Source organism: Pelophylax lessonae (assembly GCF_965119305.1).
Source record: "Pelophylax lessonae genome assembly, chromosome: 1".
NCBI classification, from domain to species: Eukaryota; Metazoa; Chordata; class Amphibia; order Anura; family Ranidae; genus Pelophylax; species Pelophylax lessonae.
This window is the reverse complement of record NC_138768.1, coordinates 510007123-510032152: the sequence shown is the minus strand read 5'-3', so window position 1 is coordinate 510032152 and position 25030 is coordinate 510007123. Positions and strand designations below refer to the sequence as shown.

Below are 25030 nucleotides of genomic sequence, written 5' to 3'. Positions count from 1 at the left end.
CATTAATACCTAGTGGTAGAATCTTCCAGCTGTCAAGGCAGAAAATACAGTCTCATTTTTCAGCACAGATAGAAATGACTGCCACAGACGTATCCCTTTAGGAATTGGTCAGAACTGACGCTCACTGTAATGCTGTAATCAGCTCTGATAGCTTTAAACTGACAAAAAAAAGTTAAAGGATTTGTAAAGCCATAAGGTTTTTAATCCTAATGCATTCTATGCATTTAGATAAAAAGCCTTCTGTGTGTAAGAACCCCCCTCAGCACCCCCTAATACTTATGTCCACGAGTGTCTCAGCCGCCCGGGACTCTCTCTCTCTCGATTGGCTGAGACACAGCAGTGGTGCTGCCAAACTCAGCCAATCAGGAGAGAGAGGGGGCAGGGCTGAAAGGCAGCTCTGTGTCTGAATGGACACACGGAGCTGCAGCTCAGCTCGGGTGCTGCAATAGCAAGTTGCTTGCTGTGGGGACACTCTAAAGGAGAGAGGGGCCAGGAGCACCAAAGAGATACCCGAGAAGGAGGATTGGGGTTGCCCTGTGCAAATCCAACAGCACAGAGGAGGTGAGTATAATATGTTTGTTATTTTAATAGAAAAAAAAAAAAAAACAACGAGACTTTACAATCACTAGTCTTTTAAGTTAAAGAAATAAAAACACACATTGATAGTGAAATCTTTCAAAATTAGTGCTTGTACTTTGAACACTACTTAACCTCTTGAGTCCCAATTTTTAAATTGTGGCTGGTGGCAAAGACACTGCTATAGCAGCTGGGAGTGTGTGTTCACTTGTTAAGCCGGCTTTTCCCTTTCCTGTCATGTCTTTCCAGCTCCATTGTCCCACCTACTGGCCCAGAACAGGTATGGTGGGTGTTGCCGAGTAGAGCAAAGGGAGATCAGTGATCATCCATTCATTGACCCTCCCTTCAGTAAATGATTCTGGATGATGTATTACATCACTTCCAGATTCAGCATTGTAGTTTCCCGGCAGCACTGGGAGAGAAGCAGCTTATCAAGCATGATCTGTGTTCAACTATCTAAAGATAAGTGCAGGGAAAATATTAAGGGTCTAATAGACCCCTGACGTCTCATTAAAGAGAACCTTTCACTTTATAAAATGCTATCAGATGGGGGATTGTTGGCCCTCTATGTGAAAGCAATAAAGTGTAAAAAATAAAGTAACTTTTAACCACTTAAGCCCCGGGGATTTGCCTGCTCAAAGACCAGGGCCTATTTTGCGATTCGGCACTGCGTAAATTTAACAGACAATTGCGCAGTCGTGCGGTGCTGTACGCAAATTAAACTGAGGTCCTTCTTTTCCCCACAGAGTTTTTTTTTTTGGTAGTATTTGATCACCTGTGCAATTTTTACTTTTTGCGCTATAAACAAAAAAAGGAGTGACAATTTTGAAAAAATAATATTTTTCCCATTTTTTTTATGAAATTCCCCCAAAAAAAAAAATAATGTAAAAATCTAAATTTTTTTACATTTTAGGCCACTTTGTTTTCTGCTACATATATGTTTGATAAAAAAAAAAAAATCGCAATAAGCTTATTTTGATTGGTTTGCGCAAAAGTTATTGCGTCTACTAACTACGGGAAAGATTTATGTCATTTTTATTGTTTTTTTTTTTTTTTACTAGTAATGGCGGCGATCTGCGTTTTTTTTTGCAGGACTGCGACATTGCGGCGGACCCTTGACTGACATTTTTGACACTTTTGGGGGTACCAGTGACATTACTACAGTAATCAGTGCTATAAATATGCACTGTTACTGTAAAAATGACACTGGCAGGGAAGGGGTTAACTTTATTGGTGATCAGTGGATCAAATGTATCCCTAGGGGCGTGATTCTAACTGTGGGGGGGCATGGCTTGTGATGTAACCACAGAGACATACGATCCTACATAGCAGGATCGTATGATCTCTGCAGTTACACCAGGGAGAATGACAGGCGGCTTTGTTTACATCCAGCGGGAGATCGAGAGTGGCCGGCGGACATCGGAGCCACCGGTCACTCACGCGGGGATGTTGGTGAATGAGCGGGGGCAGGGGGCTCGCCCCCTAGAGGCTCGTGGGCAAGCAATGTAGCCCTACGTTGTTTTGCCTGTAGGGGGCTGACTGCCGCAGTAAATAGTCGTGCGGCAGTCGGCAAGCGGTTAAAATTTTTTTTTTTTTTTAAGGCCTCACCTTTTTGTATGTAAACACACATCGGGTATGCCTATGTGCAAGAACAGCAATTGTGTTAAGCATTTTAGGTATCACCGTACGCACCACAGTATAGTGAGAGCAGTAATTCTAGGGCTCTCATTCACTGTTAACTCTAAATGAATGACCTGTAAAGGCTTTTAAATAATTGCCTATGAACATAATTGGTCACAGTTTCAAAGGCACGCACAATTGTAAGGTTTGACATATTTGATTTCTATTAACTTGGTGCAACCTCATATTTTATATAAAATTGGTTTGATAAACAAGTGCACTGATGTGACCTAAAAAATTGCAACTACCACCATTTTATTCTAAAATATCTCTGCTTTCAGAAAATATACAACGTGCCTAAAATGTGCATATTAACATGTGCGCAAAAATGGCTCTGGGATTGAAATAGTTAAAACCTTTAATGTATGTGATTCCAAAGCACCAAAGTAAAGATAAGGAGGATTTTACTGCAATCAGTGGCATCTGATTTTCAGTTTCTAAAAGTGAACCAATCCTACATGAACAGTATTCTAACCTGTTTTTTGTATCAACTTATCCCAGGCAGATTATTCAAAAGAAGAGATGTACACAGAAAACTATAATTTGTGGTGGTTTTTTTTTTGCTTTTAGGCCTCTATCTACAGTGTGATATTCAACAGTGGCTATCATGCTATTTAAGTGAACTTCGTTAAAAACAAGACATTGAGAGCCGGTTCACACTGAGGCGACACGACTTCGGGGGGCGACCTGTGAAGTCGCGTGCACCGCGACTTTGGCGCGACTTGCAGGGACTTCACATAATGGAAGTCTATGCAAGTCGCTCCGAGGTCGCCCCAAAGTAGTACAGGACCCTTTTTCTAAGTCGGAGCGACTTATGTCGCTCCTATTAGAACGGGTCCTGTACTACTCAATGGACCGCGACTTGTCAGGCTGACAAGTCGCCTGACAAGTCGCGGCAGTGTGAATGGGCTCTGAAGGATCTATTTATAATTGTTTTCACACAACTTTAACCCAGGGATCATTTTTGTAAATGCATTCCATTAAAAAATAATGTGAGAACCGTCTTTTGCACTAGTTCATTGCAGCTAGTACTTTTCACCAAAAATGTATAGATTATGTAACTAGCTTGTTAAAATACAGCACTATTTTTCAAAACATTTTAATCACTATTAATGAAAAATGATGAGTACTGAAAGTGTTTACCAACAAACTCATGGACTTCCCCCCAACTGGAATTATTCTGAATTTTATTTCCCAACCATACCTACAATTGGGCACTCTGATTTCCCAGATGTTGCGTTTTGAGCATGTATGTAATTATGTCCCACATACCAGAGGACTTGTTTCGATACTTTATAAACAAATTCTAGCTGGTTTTGATACTAGCCCTCCCTAGGTTTCTAAATAGGAACTAGATCTAAACCGCTCATTTAATGATACTGAATGGTACAGTACATGGTTAGCCACTAATACTGCTTCCTCTAATGTTGTTGCTGTGGAAACAAATTATAAGGTGTTTTCTCTTTGGTATTTCGTTTTTGCTAGGATAGCAAAATACGCTCCCGATTACCCTGCAACTTTTCAGATCCTGGCACCCAACTCCATATATGGTGAGATTGCCCAATAGCCCCAAAAATTTTGGAAGACAGTTTTTGATTTAGCTTCTAAAATGTTCGAAACTTCCATACAACCAAATCCTGCTATAGCTCTTTTCAATCTACACTACAATTACACTGAATCAACTTTGCCTTATTTTACAGCTCTTAACAACCGCAAAATAAACCATAGCGAAGGCATGGAAAACTCAAAATCTGATTGTAGCAAAAACCATTCACAGAACCAGTAGAGCTTTTGTCCATGCTAAAATGGAAGCAATTGAGAGTGAATGGATCTGCAAATTTGAAAAACTTTGGTTACCTTGGTTTAAACCTGATTTACCTCCAGACTTTGGGCAGCTATGTGGCAAAGGAGGTTTAATGATGATAAATGTAAAGTTATGCACTTGGGGGCTAAGAATATGCATGCATCATACATACTAGGCGGAGTAGAACTGGGGGAATCCATAGCGGAGAAGGATCTGAGTGTTCTGTTAGTTCATAAGCTTAATAATAGCGTTCAATGCCAAGCTGCAGTTTCAAAACCAAGCAAAGTCCTTTCTTGTATTATTAGAGGCATGGACTCCAGAGAGAGAGATATAATTTTGCCCCTGTACAAATCATTAGTAAGACCTCATCCGGAATATGCAGTTCAGTTTTGGGCACAAGTTCTTAAAAAGGATATTGGGGAAATGGAGAAAGTGCAGAGAAGGGCAACCAAACTGATAAGAGGCATGGAGGAGCTCAGCTATGAGAAAAGATTAGAGGAACTGAATTTGTTCTCTCTTGAGAAGAGGAAATTAAGGGGGGGTATGCATGTATAAATACATAAGGGGTCCATATAGTGACCTTGGTGTTGAGTTATTCACTTTAAAGTCAACACAGAGGACAAGGGGGCACTCTTCACGTCTAGAGGAAAACAGATTTCATCTCCAAATACGGAAAGGTTTCTTCACCGTAAGAGTTGTGAAAATGTGGAATAGACTTCCCCCAGAGGTGGTTCTGGCTAGCTCACTAGATTGCGCTAAAAAAGGCCTGGATTCTTTCCTGGGTGTACTTAACCACTTCAGCCCTGGAAGATTTTACCCCCTTCCTCACCAGGCCCTATTTTGTGATTCGGCACTGCGTTAATTTAACAGACAACTGCGTGGTCGTGCAATGCTGTACCCAAACAAAATTTACGTCCTTTTTTTCCCGCAAATAGAGCTTTCTTTTGGTGGTATTTGATTACCTGTGCGATTTTTAATTTTTGCGCTATAAACAAAAAAAGAGCGTCAATTAAAAAAAAAATTTCACATTCTGCTATAGGACATTCCCATAAAAAAAAAAAAAAAAAATATTAAAAAATACATTTTTTTAACATTTTAGGCCAATTTGTTTTCTGCTACATATTTTTGGTTAAAAAAAAAAAAAAAAAAAAAAAAAAAATCGCAATAAGCGTATTTTGATTGGTTTGCGCAAATGTTATTGTGTCTACTAACTACGGGAAAGATTTATGTCATTTTCATTTTTTTTTACAAGTATATATATATATATATATATTAGCGAAAAAAATTGTATAATGTGTAGCCAGCTTTAGGGTTGGAGAATAGCACAAGTACCAAGAACTGCATCTGGGACTAAGGTATAGCTTAAGTCCAAACATTTTTTTGGATAAAGTAAGGGAAAGTTTTGTTTTTTGCCATCTGTGCTCTACTGGGGGAATTCTCTATTTTGCTTCCTGTCCTGTAGCCACAACAGGAAGTAAAAAGCAAAAATCTCGAAAGTCAGGGAAATTCCTTCTCATGTAGTTGGCACCTGAACAAGTCTACCCATTGGATGATTTCCATCAAATTCCGGTTGTGTAATAAGTCAAAATCTTGCCGCATGCTGCTACGCAGCTGTGTCCTGATGGCAAGAACAATCCGTGCAGATGCAATCCCAAGGCAGGCTGTGTGCATTCATAGACAAATACAGCATGGCTCGGCCTCCTCTCAGGATTTGATTGACAGCAGCAGGAGCCAATTGCTCCTGCTGCTATAAGTGCAGCCTGTGAGAGCAGGGAGAGGGGAGAAAAGAACTGTAGCCAGGCACAGTGCTTTACTACCACTTTAATGCAAAGAATTCATTAAAGGAGTTGTAAAGTCAGAAGGTTTTTTTTATCTTAATGCATCAGCCAATCAGGAGAGAGAGGGAGCGGGGCTGAACGGCAGCTCCGCATCTGAATGGATACATGGAACTGCAGCTCGGCTCGGGTGCCCCCATAGCAAGCTGCTTTCTGTGGGGCCACTCAACAGGAAGGAGGAGCAGCCAAGAGGGACCCCAGAAAAGGAGGATCCAGGCCATTCTGTGCAAAACCAACTGCACAGAGGAGGGAAGTATAAACGTGTTTGTTATTTATCTATTTTTTTTTAAATGAGACTTAACAATCACTTTAACCACTTAAGGACCGGAAGGTTTTGCCCCCTTAATGACCAGGTCATTTTTTGCAATACAGCACTGCATTACTTTAACTGACTGTTGTAGCCGTATAAAATTGATGTCCTTTTTTCCCCCCACAAATAGAGCTTTCTTTTGGTAGTATTTGATCACCTCTGCGTTTTTTTTATTTTTTTGCGCTATAAACAAAAAAATTGTGACAATTCTGAAAAGAAAACAATGTTTTACTTTCCGCTATAAAACATTCCCAATAAAAAAATTTTTTTTTAATAAATTAAAATTTTCTAATTTTAGGCCAATATGTATTCTGCCACATATTTTTGGTGAAAAAAAAAAATACATTTTCATTGCGGGGGTTACGTTCCGGACCCAGCCGTGAAAAGTGAAAATCCGCGAAATAGAAAAACCCTATTAAAATGCATTGTAGGCGTGTTTTTTTTTTACTGTCACTGTATGTGTAAAAGCATTTTAAAAGGTCTTTAAAGCGGAGTTCCACCCTGGAATTTTTTTTTTTTTTTTTTTAAATACCCCCGGGACAGTCAGGGCTAGTGCATTCCACAATGGCTAGCCTCTGATCTGTCCCGGGTTGCACTTACCTGTTAGGACAAATACTTACCTTGAAAACGTCTTGTCCAGCGCTGCCATCTCAGGTGTGGGCAGCTTGAAGCCAGCGAGATCCTCTTCAGCGTCCTCTTCCGCCTTCTTCGGTCCCACGATGCCCTACGCCGGCCCCGCCGTCACTTCCGGGACGCGCGCGTCATCCCTCCACAGCTTCTGGGCATGCCCAGAAGCTGTTTAGAAGGGGATGATGCGCGCGGCCCGGAACTGACGTCGGGGCCGGTGAAGGCGCAATGATTCCTGGGAGCGATGACGTTCAGCTCCCAGGAATCATTGCAGAGCCAGGAAGTGACGACGGGCCGCGGCCGAGGAAGGAGGAAGAAGGAAGTAAGGTAAGTATATTTTCTTCGCTACGAGGTAAGTAAAAAAAAAAAAAAATGCGATTAGCCATTTCTTTTTCAGGTGACCCGGAGCGAGAAGATGAAGGTAAGTATAAAATGAGTTTGGAACTCCACTTTAAACACACTTTTAAAACAATAGAAACTAATTTAAACACATAAAAGATACAGAGACAGAGCAAGAGCTATGGAAAACACAAAAATATTTCATTTTTAATGATTTATATAGTAAAATAACATTACAAAAAAAAAAAAAAAAAACGCAATATACCCGGACCGCAAAAACTGAACCGCGATGGAGCGGGGGTTTACTGTATATTGATTGGTTTGGCAAAAGTTACTGCGTCTACAAACTAGGGGATAGATTTATAGCATTTTTATTTATTTTTTTACTAGCAATGGGGCGTTCAGCGATTTTTAGCGGGACTGCGACATTGTGGCGGACAGATCGGACACTTATCTGACACTACAATAATCAGTGCTAAAAATATGCACTGTTGCTGTACTAATGACACTGGCAGGGAATGGGTTAACACCAGGGGCGATCAAAGGGTTAGGTGTGCTCCTAGGGAGTGTTTTCTAACTGTATGGGAGATCGACTCACTGCATGAATACAGAGACCTTTGTTCCTAAATAGGAGGAACACAGGATCCCTATGCTCATCTCTGACAGAACGGCGATCTGCCTTGTTTACATAGGCAGACAGCTGTTCTATCATAATGGGGAGTGATCGCGTCCGCCAGTCCTGCTGATTGGCTCCCCCCTCTGGCCAATCAGCGCATGTGCGCCCCCCCACTATCTATTACACGACAGGTATGTCGTTTTGCGTAATAGAGCCGACCTGCGGCAGTAAAACTACGGTGGCTGGTTGGCAAGTGGTTATGGTAAAAACCCTTAAAAGTTTACAACTTAAAAAAATAATTTTTGTACACAAACACACACTATAATTAAAATCTATAACTTTCTGTTTCAATAAAAAAAAATTAAAAAAGGATGAGACTGTAAGTGGTACACCTTACAGCAATGTAGAAGTGATTAAGTAGCTTTACAGCCACCCAGATTTTTTTTTTAACAAGCCCAGTCTGCTGAAAAAAGTAAAAAACATGCTCACAAGAGCTATTGCAGCCATGAACTTGTTTATATCCTGTTACTGCCTCCTGCAGTACTTATGGTGGCAGCAGTAAAAGATTAAGGGCTCTTTCACACGGCCGCTCCGTGTGAAAGCTCCGCTGCGGGATTTTTTTTTTCACGGAGCGGATGACATTTGTGTCATCCGCTCCGTAAGTCCGCATATCATCCCATCCGTTTGCGGATGATATGCGGACATAATGTAAGTCTATGGGCATTGCGGATGTCAGCGGATGACACCGCTGACATCCGATTTTCCTTCCTTTCCATTTTTTGAACGGAGGAAAAATAGGGTTCTGTTCCGTTCCAAAAAGCGGAACAGAACTGAAAGGAAGAAAATCGGATGTCAGCGGATGGTATTCCACTGACATCCGCAATGCCATAGACTTACATTATGTCCGCAAATCATCCGCAAAAAAAATAGGATGATTTGCGGACACACGGAGCGCCCTTGTGAAAGAGCCCTAAGGCAATTTATAAGCTTTAATAAATTAACAATTTCAAAAAAGTGTTTTTCAATGTTTTTAAAGCTGAACTTTAGGTACATACAATGGTACAGCGTGGACATTGTATTTGGGATACCCTGGAAATTAATAATTTTGCTATATGCCTGGAAAGACACTGTAATGGTTTGTCCAAAAACCTGCTTTAACCACTTGCCGACTGCCTAACGCCGATCTACGTCGGCAGTCAGCCCCTCACAGGCAAAGTGACGTAGGGCTACGTCACTAGCTTGTGAGGGTCTAGGGAGCGAGCGCGCGCCCCCGGAGGCGCGCTCTTGCTCCCGCGTGGTCACGGACCCCCCCGCGCGTGTGACCAGCGGACCCGATGTCCGCCGGTCACTCGGCGATCGGCGGGGGAGAGGGAGAATGTCAGGCAGCTTGTGTAAACAAGCTGCCTGTCATTCTCCTCGCTGTAAAGACACTGATAAAACGGATCTAGTATGTAGATCCGTTGATCAGTGTCCTTACAGCTCAAGCCACAGCCAATCACAGTAGAAAGCACGCCCCTAGGGATACACACAGCCCCTCCCTTCCAAATAAAGTTAACCCCTTCACTACCAGTGTATTTTTACAGTAACAGTGCATATGTATAGCACTGATTACTGTAGAAATGTCACTGGTAACCCCAAAAGTGTCACAAATGTCAGTCAAGGGTCCGATCTGTCCGCCCCAATGTCGCAGTACCGCAAAAAAAAAAAATTGCAGATCGCCGCCATTACGCGTTAAAAAAAAACAACAAAAATGACAAAAATCTTTCCCTTTGTTAGTAAACGCGATAACTTTTGCGCAAACCAATCAAAATACGCTTTTTGCGATTTTTTTTACCAAACATATGTAGCGTAAAACAAATTGGCCGAAAATTTTAAAAAATTTTGATTTTTACTTTTTTTTTTGGGGAATTTCATATAAAAAAAATGTGAAAAATATTGTTATTTTTGCAAAATTGACGCTCTTTTTTTGTTTATAGCGCGTGATCAAAAAAAAAAAAAAAAAAAAAAAATCGCACAGGTGATCAAATACCACCAAAAGAAAGCTCTGTTTGTGGGAAAAAAAGGACGTCAAATTCGTTTAGGTACAGCGTCGCACGACCGCGCAATTGTCCGTTAAAATCACGCAGTGCCGAATCGCAAAATACCCCCTGGTCAGGAAGGGGGTAAAATCTTCCGGGGCTTAAGTGGTTAAAAGGAAAACCTATCATTAAAATAATAAATGCTGCTCTCTTAAACTGATAAACTATAGTAGAGGGCACAAAAACACTTACATTTCCACTGTACGTTTAACTTGCTTAGCTGCTGTTCCACTTTAAATAGAACTGCTTTAAATGCCTGTGAGCCATACCCAAATAGGAATAATATAAAACAGGTAAATAAATCCACCCCACTGTTCAAATAATTGTGTCCTGGCTTACAAACTATCCGGATATAAAGCTAATTGCAAAGAAAGGTGAGCACATCATTTACAGAAGCAATAAAGATTACACCAGGTCAGGACTGGGGTGAAGCTCAACTAGTAACAAATAAAAGGGACACATTATTATTATACAGGATTTATATAGTGCCAACAGTTTGTATAACAAAATGAGGGCAGACAGTACAGTTACAATACAATTGAATACAGGAGGAATTAGAGGGCCCTGCTCGTTGGAGCTTACAGTACAATCCAATAGAAATGTCAGGTTTTTGAATGCGTGTACGCACAGGACATACTTCTACTGTATACATTTGCAAAGAGTAATGGTACATTCTAGGAGTTCAGATGGATACCTACAACAAGGATTTACCAGGCAATCTACATTTGACATCACATAAAAAAAACTAAGTACACTCCATGGAAACCGTTGACATGTTGAACTTAAGGCCCCTTTCACACATGCTGTCCGTTTGTCCGTTTTTCATCCATCCGTTGACGGATGAAAAACGGACATCAATGCATCTCTATGTAAAAACGGATGACAACTGATGATCATCAGTTAACATCCGTTTTCATCCGCTTCCGTCAATGTCCGTTTTTTTGAACGGATGAATGCCCTATTTTTCATCTGTCAAAAAAACGGATCGGACGAAAAACGGATGTCAACGGATGTCAACTGATGACAACGGATGTCAACGGATGTCAACTGATGACAACGGATGAAAAACGGATGTCAACTGATGACAACGGATGAAAAACGGATGTCAACTGATGACAACGGATGAAAAACTGATGTCAACTGATGACAACGGATGAAAAACTGATGTCAACTGATGACAACGGATGAAAAACTGATGTCAACTGATGACAACGGATGAAAAACTGATGTCAACTGATGACAACGGATGAAAAACTGATGTCAACTGATGACAACGGATGAAAAACTGATGTCAACTGATGACAACGGATGAAAAACTGATGTCAACTGATGACAACGGATGAAAAACTGATGTCAACTGATGACAACGGATGAAAAACTGATGTCAACTGATGTCAACTGATGTCAACTGATGTCAACTGATGTCAACTGATGTCAACTGATGTCAACTGATGTCAACTGGACGAAAAACGGACGAAAAACGGACGAAAAACGGACGAAAAACGGACGAAAAACGGACGAAAAACGGACGAAAAACGGACGAAAAACGGACGAAAAACGGACGAAAAACGGACGAAAAACGGACGAAAAACGGACGAAAAACGGACGAAAAACGGACGAAAAACGGACGAAAAACGGACGAAAAACGGACGAAAAACGGACGAAAAACGGACGAAAAACGGACGAAAAACGGACGAAAAACGGACGAAAAACGGACGAAAAACGGACGAAAAACGGACGAAAAACGGACGAAAAACGGACGAAAAACGGACGAAAAACGGACGAAAAACGGACGAAAAACGGACGAAAAACGGACGAAAAACGGACGAAAAACGGACGAAAAACGGACGAAAAACGGACGAAAAACGGACGAAAAACGGACGAAAAACGGACGAAAAACGGACGAAAAACGGACGAAAAACGGACGAAAAACGGACGAAAAACGGACGAAAAACGGACGAAAAACGGACGAAAAACGGACGAAAAACGGACGAAAAACGGACGAAAAACGGACGAAAAACGGACGAAAAACGGACGAAAAACGGACGAAAAACGGACGAAAAACGGACGAAAAACGGACGAAAAACGGACGAAAAACGGACGAAAAACGGACGAAAAACGGACACATTTGACGTGACTGAACTGATGAACTGAACGGACCGTATGTGTGAAAGGGGCCTAAAGTGGAGTTTCAGTCTGGGGAAAAAATAAATAAAAGTCAGCAGCTACAGGACCCTTACCTGTCCAGGGATCATACATAGTCGGCACCCCAAGCCGATTCGTACATCAGCATTGCAAGCAAGAGAAACCAGCAGTGAAACCCTTAGGCTTCACAGACGGTTTCCTACTGCGCATGTGTAAGTCACGCTGTGCTTTCTGAATGGTCCCGTCGTCTTCTGTGACACACACACACACAGGTCCCCAGAAGGCAGCGGGGGGGGGGAAGAAGGCAGACATGATAAAGATCACTGTACAGCAATTTTACCAAGAAGTGGGAGCAGGTACCTGTCAAAACCAGTTACTCGCTCCCCCCAAAAAAGTGCCAAATGTAGCAGTGGAGGGCGCAAACAAGCGGAGCTTCCCATTTTGGGTGGAGCTCTGCTTTAGGATCTTCATTCAAACAGTGCCTACAAGTAAAGGTGACTTTTACTGGTAATCATACATACCAGCAGTTGTCGCTGTGAAATGCTGATTCTGCTGCAACTAGAGTAACAGCGGCCATATATGGATCAAAGTTTTGCCTGTTCCGCAGGGACCGGACAAATTTCAAACCATAAATGGATAGGCTGGTTGTACAGAAGTCGTTATAACAATTGACTTTTGTATAACCAGCCTGTCAGGTTTTTCACAAATGGTCATGTCCATTGGTTAAAACTAGCAACACTGATCACTGTGTTATTGGTTGGGAAGGGCCCAACCAATAACGTTATGCAGCCGACAAGTGTCCCTACAACCAATGAGGCTATGCAGCCGACAGTGTCCTAACAACCAATGCGGCTATGCAGCCGACAGTGTACTAGAAAGGCTCTTACTGCTCTCACTTATTGATATGGCTGTGACAGATTTTAAAGAATTGCCGCCAGTTTGCCGATTAAGAAAATGATGGTAATCAAAGTGGAACTTTAAAGTGGAATTTAAAAATAATGTGAGCAGGTTTTTTAATGTAGAATTTTTTGTGCAAAAAAGTTTACCTGCCTGTCCATATTTTACATAAATCTGCGTCTGTCCAACTCAGAGATGGGTGAACTCCCACGCATGCACAAGAGTGATATTTCAGTCTGGCAAATCAAAGCGGCCAAAGATGAGAACCCAGAAGAAAAGCAGTCAACGGTCCTAATCACTTTAGCCCCGGAGGATTTGGCTGCTTAATGACCAGGCCCTAATTTGCGATTCGGCACTGCGTGATTTTAACCGACAATTGCGCAGTCGTGCAACACTGTACCCAAATGAAATTGATGTCCTTTTTTTCCCCCCACAAACAGAGCTTTCTTTTGGTGGTATTTGATCACCTGTGCGATTTTTATTTTTTGCACCATAAACAAAAAAAAAAAAAGAGCGACATTTTTGAAAAAAACAACAATATTTTTCAAATTTTTTTTATATGAAATTCCCCCCAAAAAAATTAAAAAATCAAAATTTTAACATTTTAGGCCAATTTGGTCTCTGCTACATATTTTTAGTAAAAAAAAAAAAAAAAAAACGAAATAAGCGTATTTTGATTGGTTTGCGCAAAAGTTTTTGCGTTTAATAACTACGGGAAAGATTTGTCATCTTTATTGTTTTTTTTTTAAACTAGTAATGGCGGCGATCTTCTATTTTTTTGCAAGACTGTGACATTGCAGCGGACAGATTGGACCCCTGACTGACATTTTTGACACTTTTGAAGGTACCAGTGACATTACTACAGTAATCAGTGCTATAAATATGCACTGTTACTGCAAAAAATGACACTGGCAGGGAAGGGGTTAACTTTATTGGTGATCAAGGGTTAAGTGTGTCCCTAGGGGTGTGATTCTAACTGTTAGGGGGCGTGGCTAGCGAAGTAACCACAGAGACATGCGATCCTATATAGCAGGATCGCATAGCCTCTGAATACTTCAGTGAGAATGACAGACGGCTGTGTTTACATCAGCCGTCTGTCTTTCTCCCTCTCTTGCGGGAGATCGCGAGTGGCCGGCAGCCATCGGAGCCATCGGTCACACGCACTGGCTAGGCAGGGAACGAGCAGGGGCAGGAGCATGTCGCCGCGCGCTTGCCCCCTACAGGCTCTTTGGCAAGCGACGTAGTACTACGTCACTTTGCCTGAAAGCGGCTGAATGCCGCAGTAAATATACAGGAGGCGGTCAGCAAATGGTTAATAGCCAGTGTTGCAGCTCCAGGACAATGCAGTGCTGGAGTGAAGGCGAGTACAGTTCTGCTTTTTTAAATTAGGCCCACTGCCTGTTTAGTGAGCCCCCCAGCACTGAGCGGTCACTACTCTTGGTGCTTCCATCTTCGCCTTGTCTTCTTTCTGGGTTCATGCTCTCCAGCTGTTTGAACATCTGGGCTGTGATGACTTCACTCCTGTGCATGCATATGGAAGTCACCATTGCAGCACAACACTCTCTGCAATCAGGGCACACTCAGTGTGCTGTGAATGCAAAGCTACCGCGCACGCACTGGTGCCGTCATCGGCTGTAGCCGATGCGATTATCTTCTAAACGGCACAAATTTAAACAATACAGTGCATCCGGAGCGCATTCACAGCGCTTCACTTTTTCCACATTTTGTTATGTTACAGCCTTATTCCAAAATGGAGTGAATTCATTTTGTTCCTCAAAATTCTACAAACAATACCCCATAATGACAACTGACAACGTGAAAGAGGTTTTTCAAAATCTTTGCAAATTTATTAAAAAAATAAATTAAAAAAATCACATGTACAAAGCACCTTTTGCACCAATTACAGCCTCAAGTCTTTTTGAGTTTGATGCTACAAGCTTTTGGGCCATCCGCTTGCTATAGCTCACCTGAAAAAGAAACGGGTAGTTACGATTGTTTTTTTTTTTTACTTACCTTTTAATTGCAGAAAAACACTTACCTTTCTTCCACTTCCTACCTCGGCGGGCCGTCACTTCCGCTTTGCAATGATTCCTGGGACCTGAACGTCATCGCTCCCAGGAATCAATGCGCCTGCACCGGCCCCGACGTCAGTTCCGGTGCAGGCGCCGTCATACCTTGCTAAACAGCTTCTGGGCATGCCCAGAAGCTGTGCAGGGATGACGCTGCAGACGGCGGGGCCGGCGCAGTGCATCGTGGGACCAAAGAGGATGGAAGAGGACACAGAAGAGGATCGCGCTGGCTTCAAGCTGCCCACACCTGAGATGGCAGCGCTGAAGAAGAAATTTTAAAAGTAAGTATTTCTTCTTGCAGGTAAGTGCAAACCGGGACAGATCAGAGGCTAGCCATTGTGGAATGTACTAGCCCTGACTGTCCTGGGGGTATGTATGTTGAAATTTTTTTTTTGTGGCCGGAACTCCGCTTTAACTCCGGAACTCCGATTTTTTTTTTTCCATTGAAATCTGTACTAATGAGATGAAAATCGGACGTTGTTTTGACGGACGACAAAAATTTTATAGCCTGCACATCAGGATTTTGTCAGCCGAAAAGTCGGAGTTGGCTGTCGAAAGCACCATACTAACAATCCGAAAATCGGCAGATCGGTCGTCGGACGAATTTTCCCTACAGATTTTCTTATCGTGTGTACGGGCCTTAAAACCCCGTACACACGCACAGATTGTTGGCCGACCGATCGGCCGTCTTTTGTCCAGTGTTGTTTGTTGGTTGAAATGTGCTCTAGACTTGCACTGGACTTTTGTTGGCCAACAAAAACCAACTTCAGAAGTGATGTCATGTGATGGTTTACTTTCCGTGTGTTTTTTCTTCTCTGAGCATGCCCAGTCTTGCTCATCAGATTTTTGTCTGCCGAAATCTGTACTGACTGAGGAACAATCGGCCGTTCTGTTGTTGGCCAACAAAAATTTTATAGCATGCACACCAGATTTTTTTCGGCCGAAAATTCGCAGTTGGTTGTCGGAAGCATCATACTAACAAGCCAACAATCGGCAGATCGGACGTTGGCCAACAATTTACGTCCAACAATCTGTGCGTGTGTACAGGGCTTAAGACTTCATGGCTTGGTTTGTGCTGTTAACTGTGGGACCTTATATAGACAGGTGTGTGCCTTTCCAAATCATGTCCAATCAGCTGAATTTACCACAGGTGGACTCCAATCAAAATGTAAAAACAACTCGAGGATGATCAGTGGAAACAGGATGCACCTGAGCTTAATATTGAGTGTCATGGCAAAGGCTGTGAATACTTCCATACATGGGATTTTTTGTTTTTTTATTTTTAATAAATTTGCAAATATTTCAAACAAACTTCTTTCACATTGTCATTATGGGGTATTGTTTGTAGAATTTTGAGGAAAATAATGAATTGAATCCATTTTAGAATAGGGCTTGAACATACCAAAACGTGTAAAAAGTAGCTGTGAAAATTTTCCCGATGCACTGTATTAACGGTGCCTACAGATAAGACTAATGCCCCGTACACACGTGCAGATTATCTGCAGATTTACCTTTTCTATGTAGTGCAAGGGCCTGCCGGATTGCATACAAATTGAAAGTGTTTAGGTTTGACCTCATATTATATGGTTTTGGTAAGTCTACAGACAAAAGTCTTCAGATAATCTGCACGTGTGTACGGGGCATTATTATAAGCTTACCTTTCGGTCCAAGTTTATACCAAGAGTTTACTTCCCCGCCCCCAAGACCTCAAATGATGTCCTGAAGTTGAAGTGGTTATAGCCAGGATCCGATACCACAGAGTTTGCTGTGGACTAGATGGTCTCTGGCCATCTCTATGATCCTGGGAGACAGGAAACAACATAATGATGTCACTTCCGGCTCTAGCAGATGTAGATGCCATTTTTTTTCCCCTGGAAGGTAGATATCAATGTTTTTTTTTTTTTTTTTATCTTCTACGGTCCAGGGTAGAGGAGAGATTTGGGGTCTTCTAGACCTCAAATGTCTCTATAAAGAAGACCTGTCACACCGTATTTCGATCACAAGAGATGTTTACATTTATTGTGATAGCCATAAAAATGATTAAAAAATAAATAAAAAAGGACAGTAAAAATAAAAATTAAATAAAATATTAATATAACATTTTTTAACGTGCCCCCATCCCCTCGTGCTTGAGGGCAGAAGTGAATACATACGTAGGTGTAGAGAGAGACTGTCACTGTGACCAGGGCTGTCTAATATTGACCCTGGGCAAACATTTACTTGGGCCCTCTCAAATGTCCTTATTAACTATTTGCAGGTAGTGCCGGCTCAAGAGGCAGCTGCTTTCGGCCCCACAACGACTGGGCCCGGGGCAGCTGCCCCTTTTGCCCTGTGTTAAAGATGGCCCTGACAGTGATTCAGGAGGGGACGTGTCGGTGATCTGTGCTGCTGCACACTGCTGTCAGTGTCACTGTGAGAGTCAGTTTAATGTGTGTATATCACCCATTCTAATTTCTTACCTCCCGAGTCCTGGCCCTGGGCTACCTACTATATCAAAAATAAAGTAAGAAATATGTTTTTGTCTTAATATCTACCTTAAACCACATTGCACATTGCATAGTGTACTTGTTTGCAGCCTGAATACTGAAATCTGCACTTAAAACTATAATTTTGTAACATTTGGAAATGCCAGTAAAAACTTGGCTGTGCCAGTACATTTTGAATGTTGTGTCAGTAAATTTAAATCTGGTAGGTTGGCAACACTGTCTAAGGGGGCCAGGTGTACAAGTGAGGTCATTACCCAAATATGGCAATGCCAGTATTTGGAAAATGACTTCTCCCTGGGTAGGCGGAGCCTCAGAGAACTGAGCGATTAGTCCACCATTGGGTCTGCTTTACTCTTGATTGATAGCGCACGGCAGCAAGCAGATTCGAAAACAGCTATTGGACTGAATAGTACTTTTGATGCGCCCACTGCCTAACAAAAGGAAGTAATCTCTAGGTTCCCCATCAGGCTCCGTTCAGCCCCAGTACAAAACTCCTTTGGTCAGTGCTAAGGCTCCATTCACATCTAGGCGTTTTTGGGTGATTTTCTGCTCTAAGCCTCAGCTCTAAAAATGCCCAATAAGACAAATCCCATTCATTTCAATGGCTGCTGTTCACATCTGAGTGTTCTGTCGCCTTAAGCGCCTGTGGCTCAAAAAAGTACATGAGCTTCTTTTTTTAGGCAGAATACAGGCGTTTACATTTTTTTTTTCATTGGTCACTTGTCAACCTAAAAACGCCTGCACAAAAACGCCTGTAAAACGCCCGAAAAAATAGCAACGCCTAGGTGTGAATGTAGCCTAATGCCTCGTACACACGTACCGATCGTCGGCCGACCGATCGGCCGTCTTTTGTCCAGGGCTGTCCTGTCCGCTGAAAAGTGCTAAAGACTGCACACAAATTTTGTCGGCCAACAACAGCCGACTGCAGAAGTGATGTCATGTGATGGTTAACTTTCCGTGTGTTTTTTCTTCTCTGAGCATGCCCAGTCTTGCAAATCTGCTGATTGTCGGCCGAATTCTGTACTTCTGTACTGACTGAGGAACAATCGGCCGTTCTGGTGTCGGCATACAAAAATTTTAATGCTTGCACAACAGATTATGTTCGGCCGAAAATGCGCTGTCGGCTGTCGGAAGCATCACACTAACAAGCCTACAATCGGCCGTCGGCCGAATATTTATGGCCAACAATCGGTACGTGTGTACGAGGCTTTAGGCTCACATACTGGCAAATCTGCCTGCAACCCTGAATCATTGCAAATCGCCTGTCGCCTGAAGAATCGCGGTAAAATCACGCAAACAGAATTGCGGGAAGCCTGTTTTCCAAAAATAGTACAAGAACTTTTTTTGGGCGACAGGCGTCCAGCGATTCAGTTTGCACGATTTTACAGCGATTCATTGGGCGACAATCGTGCCGCGTTGGGGTGCCATCGCAAGTCACGGAAAACGCACGGGCGTCCCACAATTTGCAATGATTCAGGATCACGGGCAGAATAGCAGCAATTCTGCCCGCGATCCCATAGGCGCCGTTCACATACCGGCGTCAGTCCCGGTTTACACTGGTGCAATGCGGGGGAAACCCTTCGAGTCAGTGGCGGTTCGCAGCATAACCGCACAGTGGTTCACACTGAGATCTGCGAATCGCTGGGGGTGTCAATGTAAAGTTAATGACACCCCCCCATTAGTTCGCAGTGCAAACTGTGAAATGGTGCAGGAATCGGCTCGCATAGGTGTGATCCGATTACAGTGTGGACCCAAAAAAAGGGTCCTGCACCCTTTGGTGCGAATGCGATTTCAGCCATACATGAAATCGCATCGCACAGACATTGCATGTGATCTGCAAAGCAATGCGAATCACATGCAATGCCTGGCATTGCACTAGTTTGAACCAGCATTAACAACATAACGACTGCCCACCTCAGTTTTACAGCAGCAGGCAGCCGCTCCTGGGCAAAGCGACATAATATAACGTCGCTCGCTCAGGAGACTCTAGGGGACGAGCGCGCGCCGCACTCCCGCTGGTCAGCTGGGGAGCCAGTGTGTGTGTGACCGGCGGCTCCGATGGCCGCTGGCCACTCACAATCTCCCGCAGCTGAGAGAGGACAGACAGCTGATGTAAACACAGCCGTCTGTCATTCTCACTAAAGTAATCACAGAGGCTATGTGTTCCTGCTATATAGGATCGCATGTCTCGGTGATGATCTAACAAGCCACGCCCCCTTACAGTTAGAATCACACCCCTAGGGTCACATTTAACCCCTTGATTACCAATACAGTTAACCCCTTCCCTGCCAGTGTCATTTTTACAGTAACAGTGCATATGTATAGCACTGATTACTGTAGTAATGTCATTGGTACCCCCAAAAGACTCAAAAATGTCAGTCAGGGGTCCGATCTGTCCGCCGCAATGTCGCAGTCCTACAAAAATCGCAGATCGCTGTCATTACTAGTAAAAAAAAAATTACATAAATCTTTACCGTAGTTAGTAAACGCAATAACTTTTGCGCAAACCAATCAAAATACACTTATCGCAATTTTTTTTACCAAAAATATGTAGCAGAAAACAAATTGGCCTAAAATGTTAAAAAATTTTGATCTTTACATTTTTTTTGAGAATTTCATATAAAAAAAATGTGAAAAATATTGTTATTTTTTCAAAATTGTCACTCTTTTTTTGTTTATAGCGCAAAAAATAAAAATCGCACAGGTGATCAAATACCTAAAAGAAAGCTCTGCTTGTGGGAAAAAAAGGACATCAATTTTGTTTGGGTACAACGTCGCACGACCGTGCAATTGTCCGTTAAATTCACGCAGTGCTGAATCGCAAAATAGGGCCTGGTCATTGAGCAGCCAATTCCCCCGGGGCTTAAGTGGTTAAAGGTATGAAGTCCTTTGCTGGCATTGTCTGTGCCAGGTACATGAATGGGGCACCAGCACTGGCACTCTGGCTGCTGCACCCATGCAGAATGAATTCCCCAGTTAGTACAGCATGTCCACCCTGTGCCTATTGAATGAGGAGAAGTTCTATTGTAACTATAGCATATGGCTGAGATAGAAGTGTGTCAGCTCATTCAGTCACTAGCACAGCGTAGGTCTATGGGGGAAGCCGTCCAGGATACAGAGGGAAGGGGGAAGTTTCCAGGCTTCACACCCCTTTCTGAGGCCTGCACCAACCATCATCCCCGGAGTATGTTAGCGGCGCCTCCCCGTACCACAGAGCGCGGTGTATGCACTGGAGGGGAGGCCGCACGCGGTGTCACCCCCTCAGGATAGCAGCTTCCTGTGTGTTCCTATGTGTGTGGGTGGGTGAGCTCACCTGCTGTGCCCGACACAGCTAAACTCTCCTCCACCGGACTCCGCCATGTTCCTGGGGCCGGCTCAGGTTACAAGGCTTTAAAGAGACAGCCGCATGGCAAGCTCTACACACGGCTGCCTCATACTATCACATTCATCCCCACATAGTGATAGCTGGCCTCTAGTCTCCTCTGCAAAACATCACCTATAGGAAAAAAAATCATAGCTGTCCCTGAATTGGTACAAAGTCCCTCTTTCCTCCTCATTTGTCCCTCATTTATATAGTTTTCTATAAAACAGGCTTTTTATATTTCAGAAAGTGTTTCCCAGTGCTAAACTTATCATCCAATTTCTAAATTGATGCGTTTGTAAATTCCAAAAGCCAATAAAAAGGAATAGAAGTGGTAAAAAAAAAGAAACACGTGGGTTTAACTAATCATTTTTTTTATAATTCTCCTTTAAGGGGGCGTGGCAGGGGGTGTGTCCTATGCCTATATACATTTTCTAATAGGTGTCCCTCGTTCCAATTGCAAAAAGTTGGGACGTATGGACTAGGGCCAGTGATGGGGAACCTTTGCACCCCAGATGATTTGGAACTACATTTCCCATGATGCTAATGCACTCTGCAGTGAAGTTGAGCATCATGGGATATGTAGTTCCAAAACATCTGGAGTGCCAAGGTTCACCATCACTGGGTCACTAAGCTTTGGTGATGTTAGCTTTTTTTTTTTTTTTATTAACCCCTTGAATCAGGGCTCAAGGCTGGGCTCACATATATATGAAAAATAAATAAAACGCACTACTAACCATTAAAGGACCACCCGCCGCCGTTGTACTGCGGCAGGCAGCCCCTCCTGCGTGAACCGACGTAGCCCTACGTCGGTCACGCGCCTTCTGCTAGGGGGCAAGCACACGCAGCCGCCGGCGCGCTCCCTCCCCCACTCAGTAGCGGGGATCCCCATGCACGGGGCCGGCGGCTCCGATTGCCGCCTGACACCCGCAATCGATCCCCGCTGAGAGAGAAGAACGGTCAGCCGTTGTAAACACAGCTGACCGTCCTTCACCCTGGAATGATCACAGAGTGCCTGTGATCCTTCTATAAAGGATCACAGGTCTCTGTGATCATTTCACAGGTCCCTCCCCCCATAGTTAGAAAAAATCCCCTAGGACACACTTAACCCCTCCCTCTCCAATACAGTTAACTCCTTCACTGCCAGTGTCATTTTTACAGTAACAGTGCATATGTATAGCACTGATTACTGTACTAATGTTACTGGTAACCCCAAAAGTGTCAAAAATGTCAGTCAAGGGTCCGATCTGTCCGCCGCAATGTCGCAGTCCCGCAAAAAAAAACGCAGATCGCCGCCATTATGCGTTAAAAAAAAAAAACAACAAAAATGACAAAAATCTTTCCCTTTGCTAGTAAACGCAATAACTTTTGCGCAAACCAATCAAAATACGCTTTTTGCGATTTTTTTTTACCAAACATATGGTAAAAAAAAAAATGGCCTAAAATGTTAAAAAATTTTGATTTTTACATTTTTTTGGGGAATTTCATATAAAAAAATGTGAAAAATATTGTTATTTTTGCAAAATTTGACGCTTTTTTTTTGTTTATAGCGCATGATCAAAAAATCGCACAGGTGATCAAATACCACCAAAAGAAGGCTCTGTTTGTGGGAAAAAAGGACGTTTAGATACAGCGTCGCACGACCGCGCAATTGTCCGTTAAAGTCACGCAGTGCCGAATCGCAAAATACCCCCTGGTCAGGAAGGGGGTAAAATCTTCCGGGGCTTAAGTGGTTAAAAGAGGCTTCCTTCTGGGATGACAGCCATGCAGACCAATTTGATGCAATGTGCGGAGTATAGTCTGAGCACTGACAGGATGACCTCCCCCCCCCACCCCTTCAACCCCTGCAGCAATGCTGGCAGCACTCATACGTCTATTTCCCAAAGACAACCTCTGGATATGACGCTGAGCACGTGCACTCAACTGCTTTGGTGGACCATGGCTAGGCCTGTTCTGAGTTGAACCTGTCTTGCTAAACCGCTGTATGGTCTTGGCCACCGTGCTGTAGCTCAGTTTCAGGGTTTTGGCAATCTTCTTATAGCCTAAGCCACCTTTATGTAAAGCAACAATTCTTTTTTTCAGATCCTCAGAGAGGTCTTTGCCATGAGGTGCCATGTTGAACTTCCAGTGACCAGTATGAGAGAGTGAGAGCAATAACACCAAATTTACCACACCTGCTCCCCATTCACACCTGAGACCTTGTAGCACTAACAAGTCACATGACATCGGGGAGGGAAAATGGCTAATTGGGCCCAATTTGAACATTTTCACTTAGGGGTGTACTTACTCAGCTTTGTTGCCAGCGGTTTAGACATTAATGGCTGTTTGTTGAGTTATTTTGAGGGGACAGAAAACTTACACTGTTAGACAAGCTGTACACTCACTACTTTACATACTTTAGAAAAGTGTCATTTCTTCAGTGTTGTCACATGAAAATATATAAAAAAATATTTTCAAAAATGTGAGGGGTGTACTCACTTTTGTCAGATACTGTATATATATTTATATATATAGGTCTTATAAACCCCAGATCCCTCTATAAATAGTACCCGATACTGCCTATTACTGACACAAGGGATGTTTACATTCCTTGTGACAGCAATAAAGGTGATCAAAAGAAAAAATTAAAGAGAGTGTAAAAATAAAAAAAATAAAAAAAAATGAAAGCTCCCCGTGGTCGCACGCAGAAGCGAACGCATACGTAATTTGCGCCTGCAAATGTAAACAGTGTTCAAACCACACATGTGAGGTATCGCAGCAATCATTAGAGCTAGAGCAATAAATCTAGCACTAGACCTCCTCTGTAACTCAAAACTAGTAACTGTTAAAAACTTTTATAGCATCGCCTAAGGATATTTGTAAGTGCCTTCGTTTGTCGCCATTCCACAAGCATGCGCAATTTTAAAGCATGATATGTTAGGTATCTATTTACTCTGCGTAACATCATCTTTCACATATTAGAAATAACAATTGGGCTAACTTTACTGTATTGGTTTTTTAATTCACAAAAAAGTATTTCTTCCCAAAAAATTGCCTTTGAAAGACCGCTGCGCAAATACAGTGTGACATAAAATATTGCACCAAGCGCCATTTTATTCTCTAGGATCTATGCTAAAAAAAATATATATATATATAATGTTTGGGGGTTCCAAGTAATTTTTCCAGCAAAAAATACTGATTTTAACTTCTAGGCAACAAGTGTCAGAAAAAGGCTTAGGCTCCAAGGTGTTCATCACAAACAGAACAATAGTATAGTGTCCTTAAAAATGCAGTGTTAGCAGGATCAGCCCTGATCACTGTCAGCACTTGCGCTTAGCCCCCCCAACAAGTGCAGTATAATTTTTCTGATTATTGCCTCTGATAAATTGTCCACAAAACTAGGCCTGATCTCTGTTAGTACTAGCAGGCAATTTTTTTCCAGTGCGCAAACAGTCCCTGATTGCTAGCCAGGAGCTCTTTTTCCCATAGTTGCTGTACCTGTATATGTAGTGCCCAAAATGTCTTAACCACTTGCTGACTGGGCCATAGCTGAATGACGGCTACAGCGGGTCGGCTTATTCTGGGAGGGCATACAATGACATCCTCCCAGAGTCACGCTTTACGCATGCCCCCTGGGTCGCAGACACAGAAGTGTCTGTGCTTTCTGGGTTCACCGGACCCGGCACATCACGGATCGTGGTAAAGGGCCAATGACAACCATATGATTTCTCCGAGCAATGAGCAGTCATTTGTCAACAAACTGACACATGTCCGGTTCAGCTGTCTCCTCTCCTCGCACGCTGTACACATTGATCGGTATAGCGTGCGAGGAGAGGGACCTTAGCAGTGCTCACCCATGCCTCATTCATGCCCATCTGTGCCTCATTCATGCTCATCCGTGCCTCATTCATGCCCATTCGTACCTCATCCATGCCACATTAGTTCTCATCTGTGCCTCATCCATGTCACATTAGTGCTCATCCATGCCTCATCCATGCCACATCAGTGCTCATCCATGCCACATCAGAGCTTATCCATGCCTCATCCATGCCATATCATTGCTCATCCATGCCACATCAGTATTAATGCATGCCACATCAGTGCGCATACGTGCCATATCAGTGCTCATCCGTGCCACATCAGTGCTCATCCATGCCACATTAATGCCACATCAGTGCTCATCTGTGCCTCATCCATGCCACATCAGTGCTCATCCATGCCACATCAG

At 43.0% G+C, this 25030-nt stretch overlaps 1 protein-coding gene across 2 annotated transcripts in view; it reads right to left on the bottom strand.

The window, feature by feature from the left end:
- Positions 1-20893, bottom strand: part of KLHL26 (kelch like family member 26) — an 80577-nt gene extending 59684 nt beyond the window's left edge. For both annotated transcript variants that reach the window (XM_082243478.1, XM_082243479.1), the window contains exon 1: positions 20776-20893. In XM_082243478.1, coding sequence (XP_082099604.1) covers positions 20776-20822 — 47 coding nt within the window. In that variant the 5' untranslated portion in view covers positions 20823-20893. The remainder of the gene's footprint in view (positions 1-20775) is intronic.
- Positions 20894-25030: the final 4137 nt, after the last annotated feature.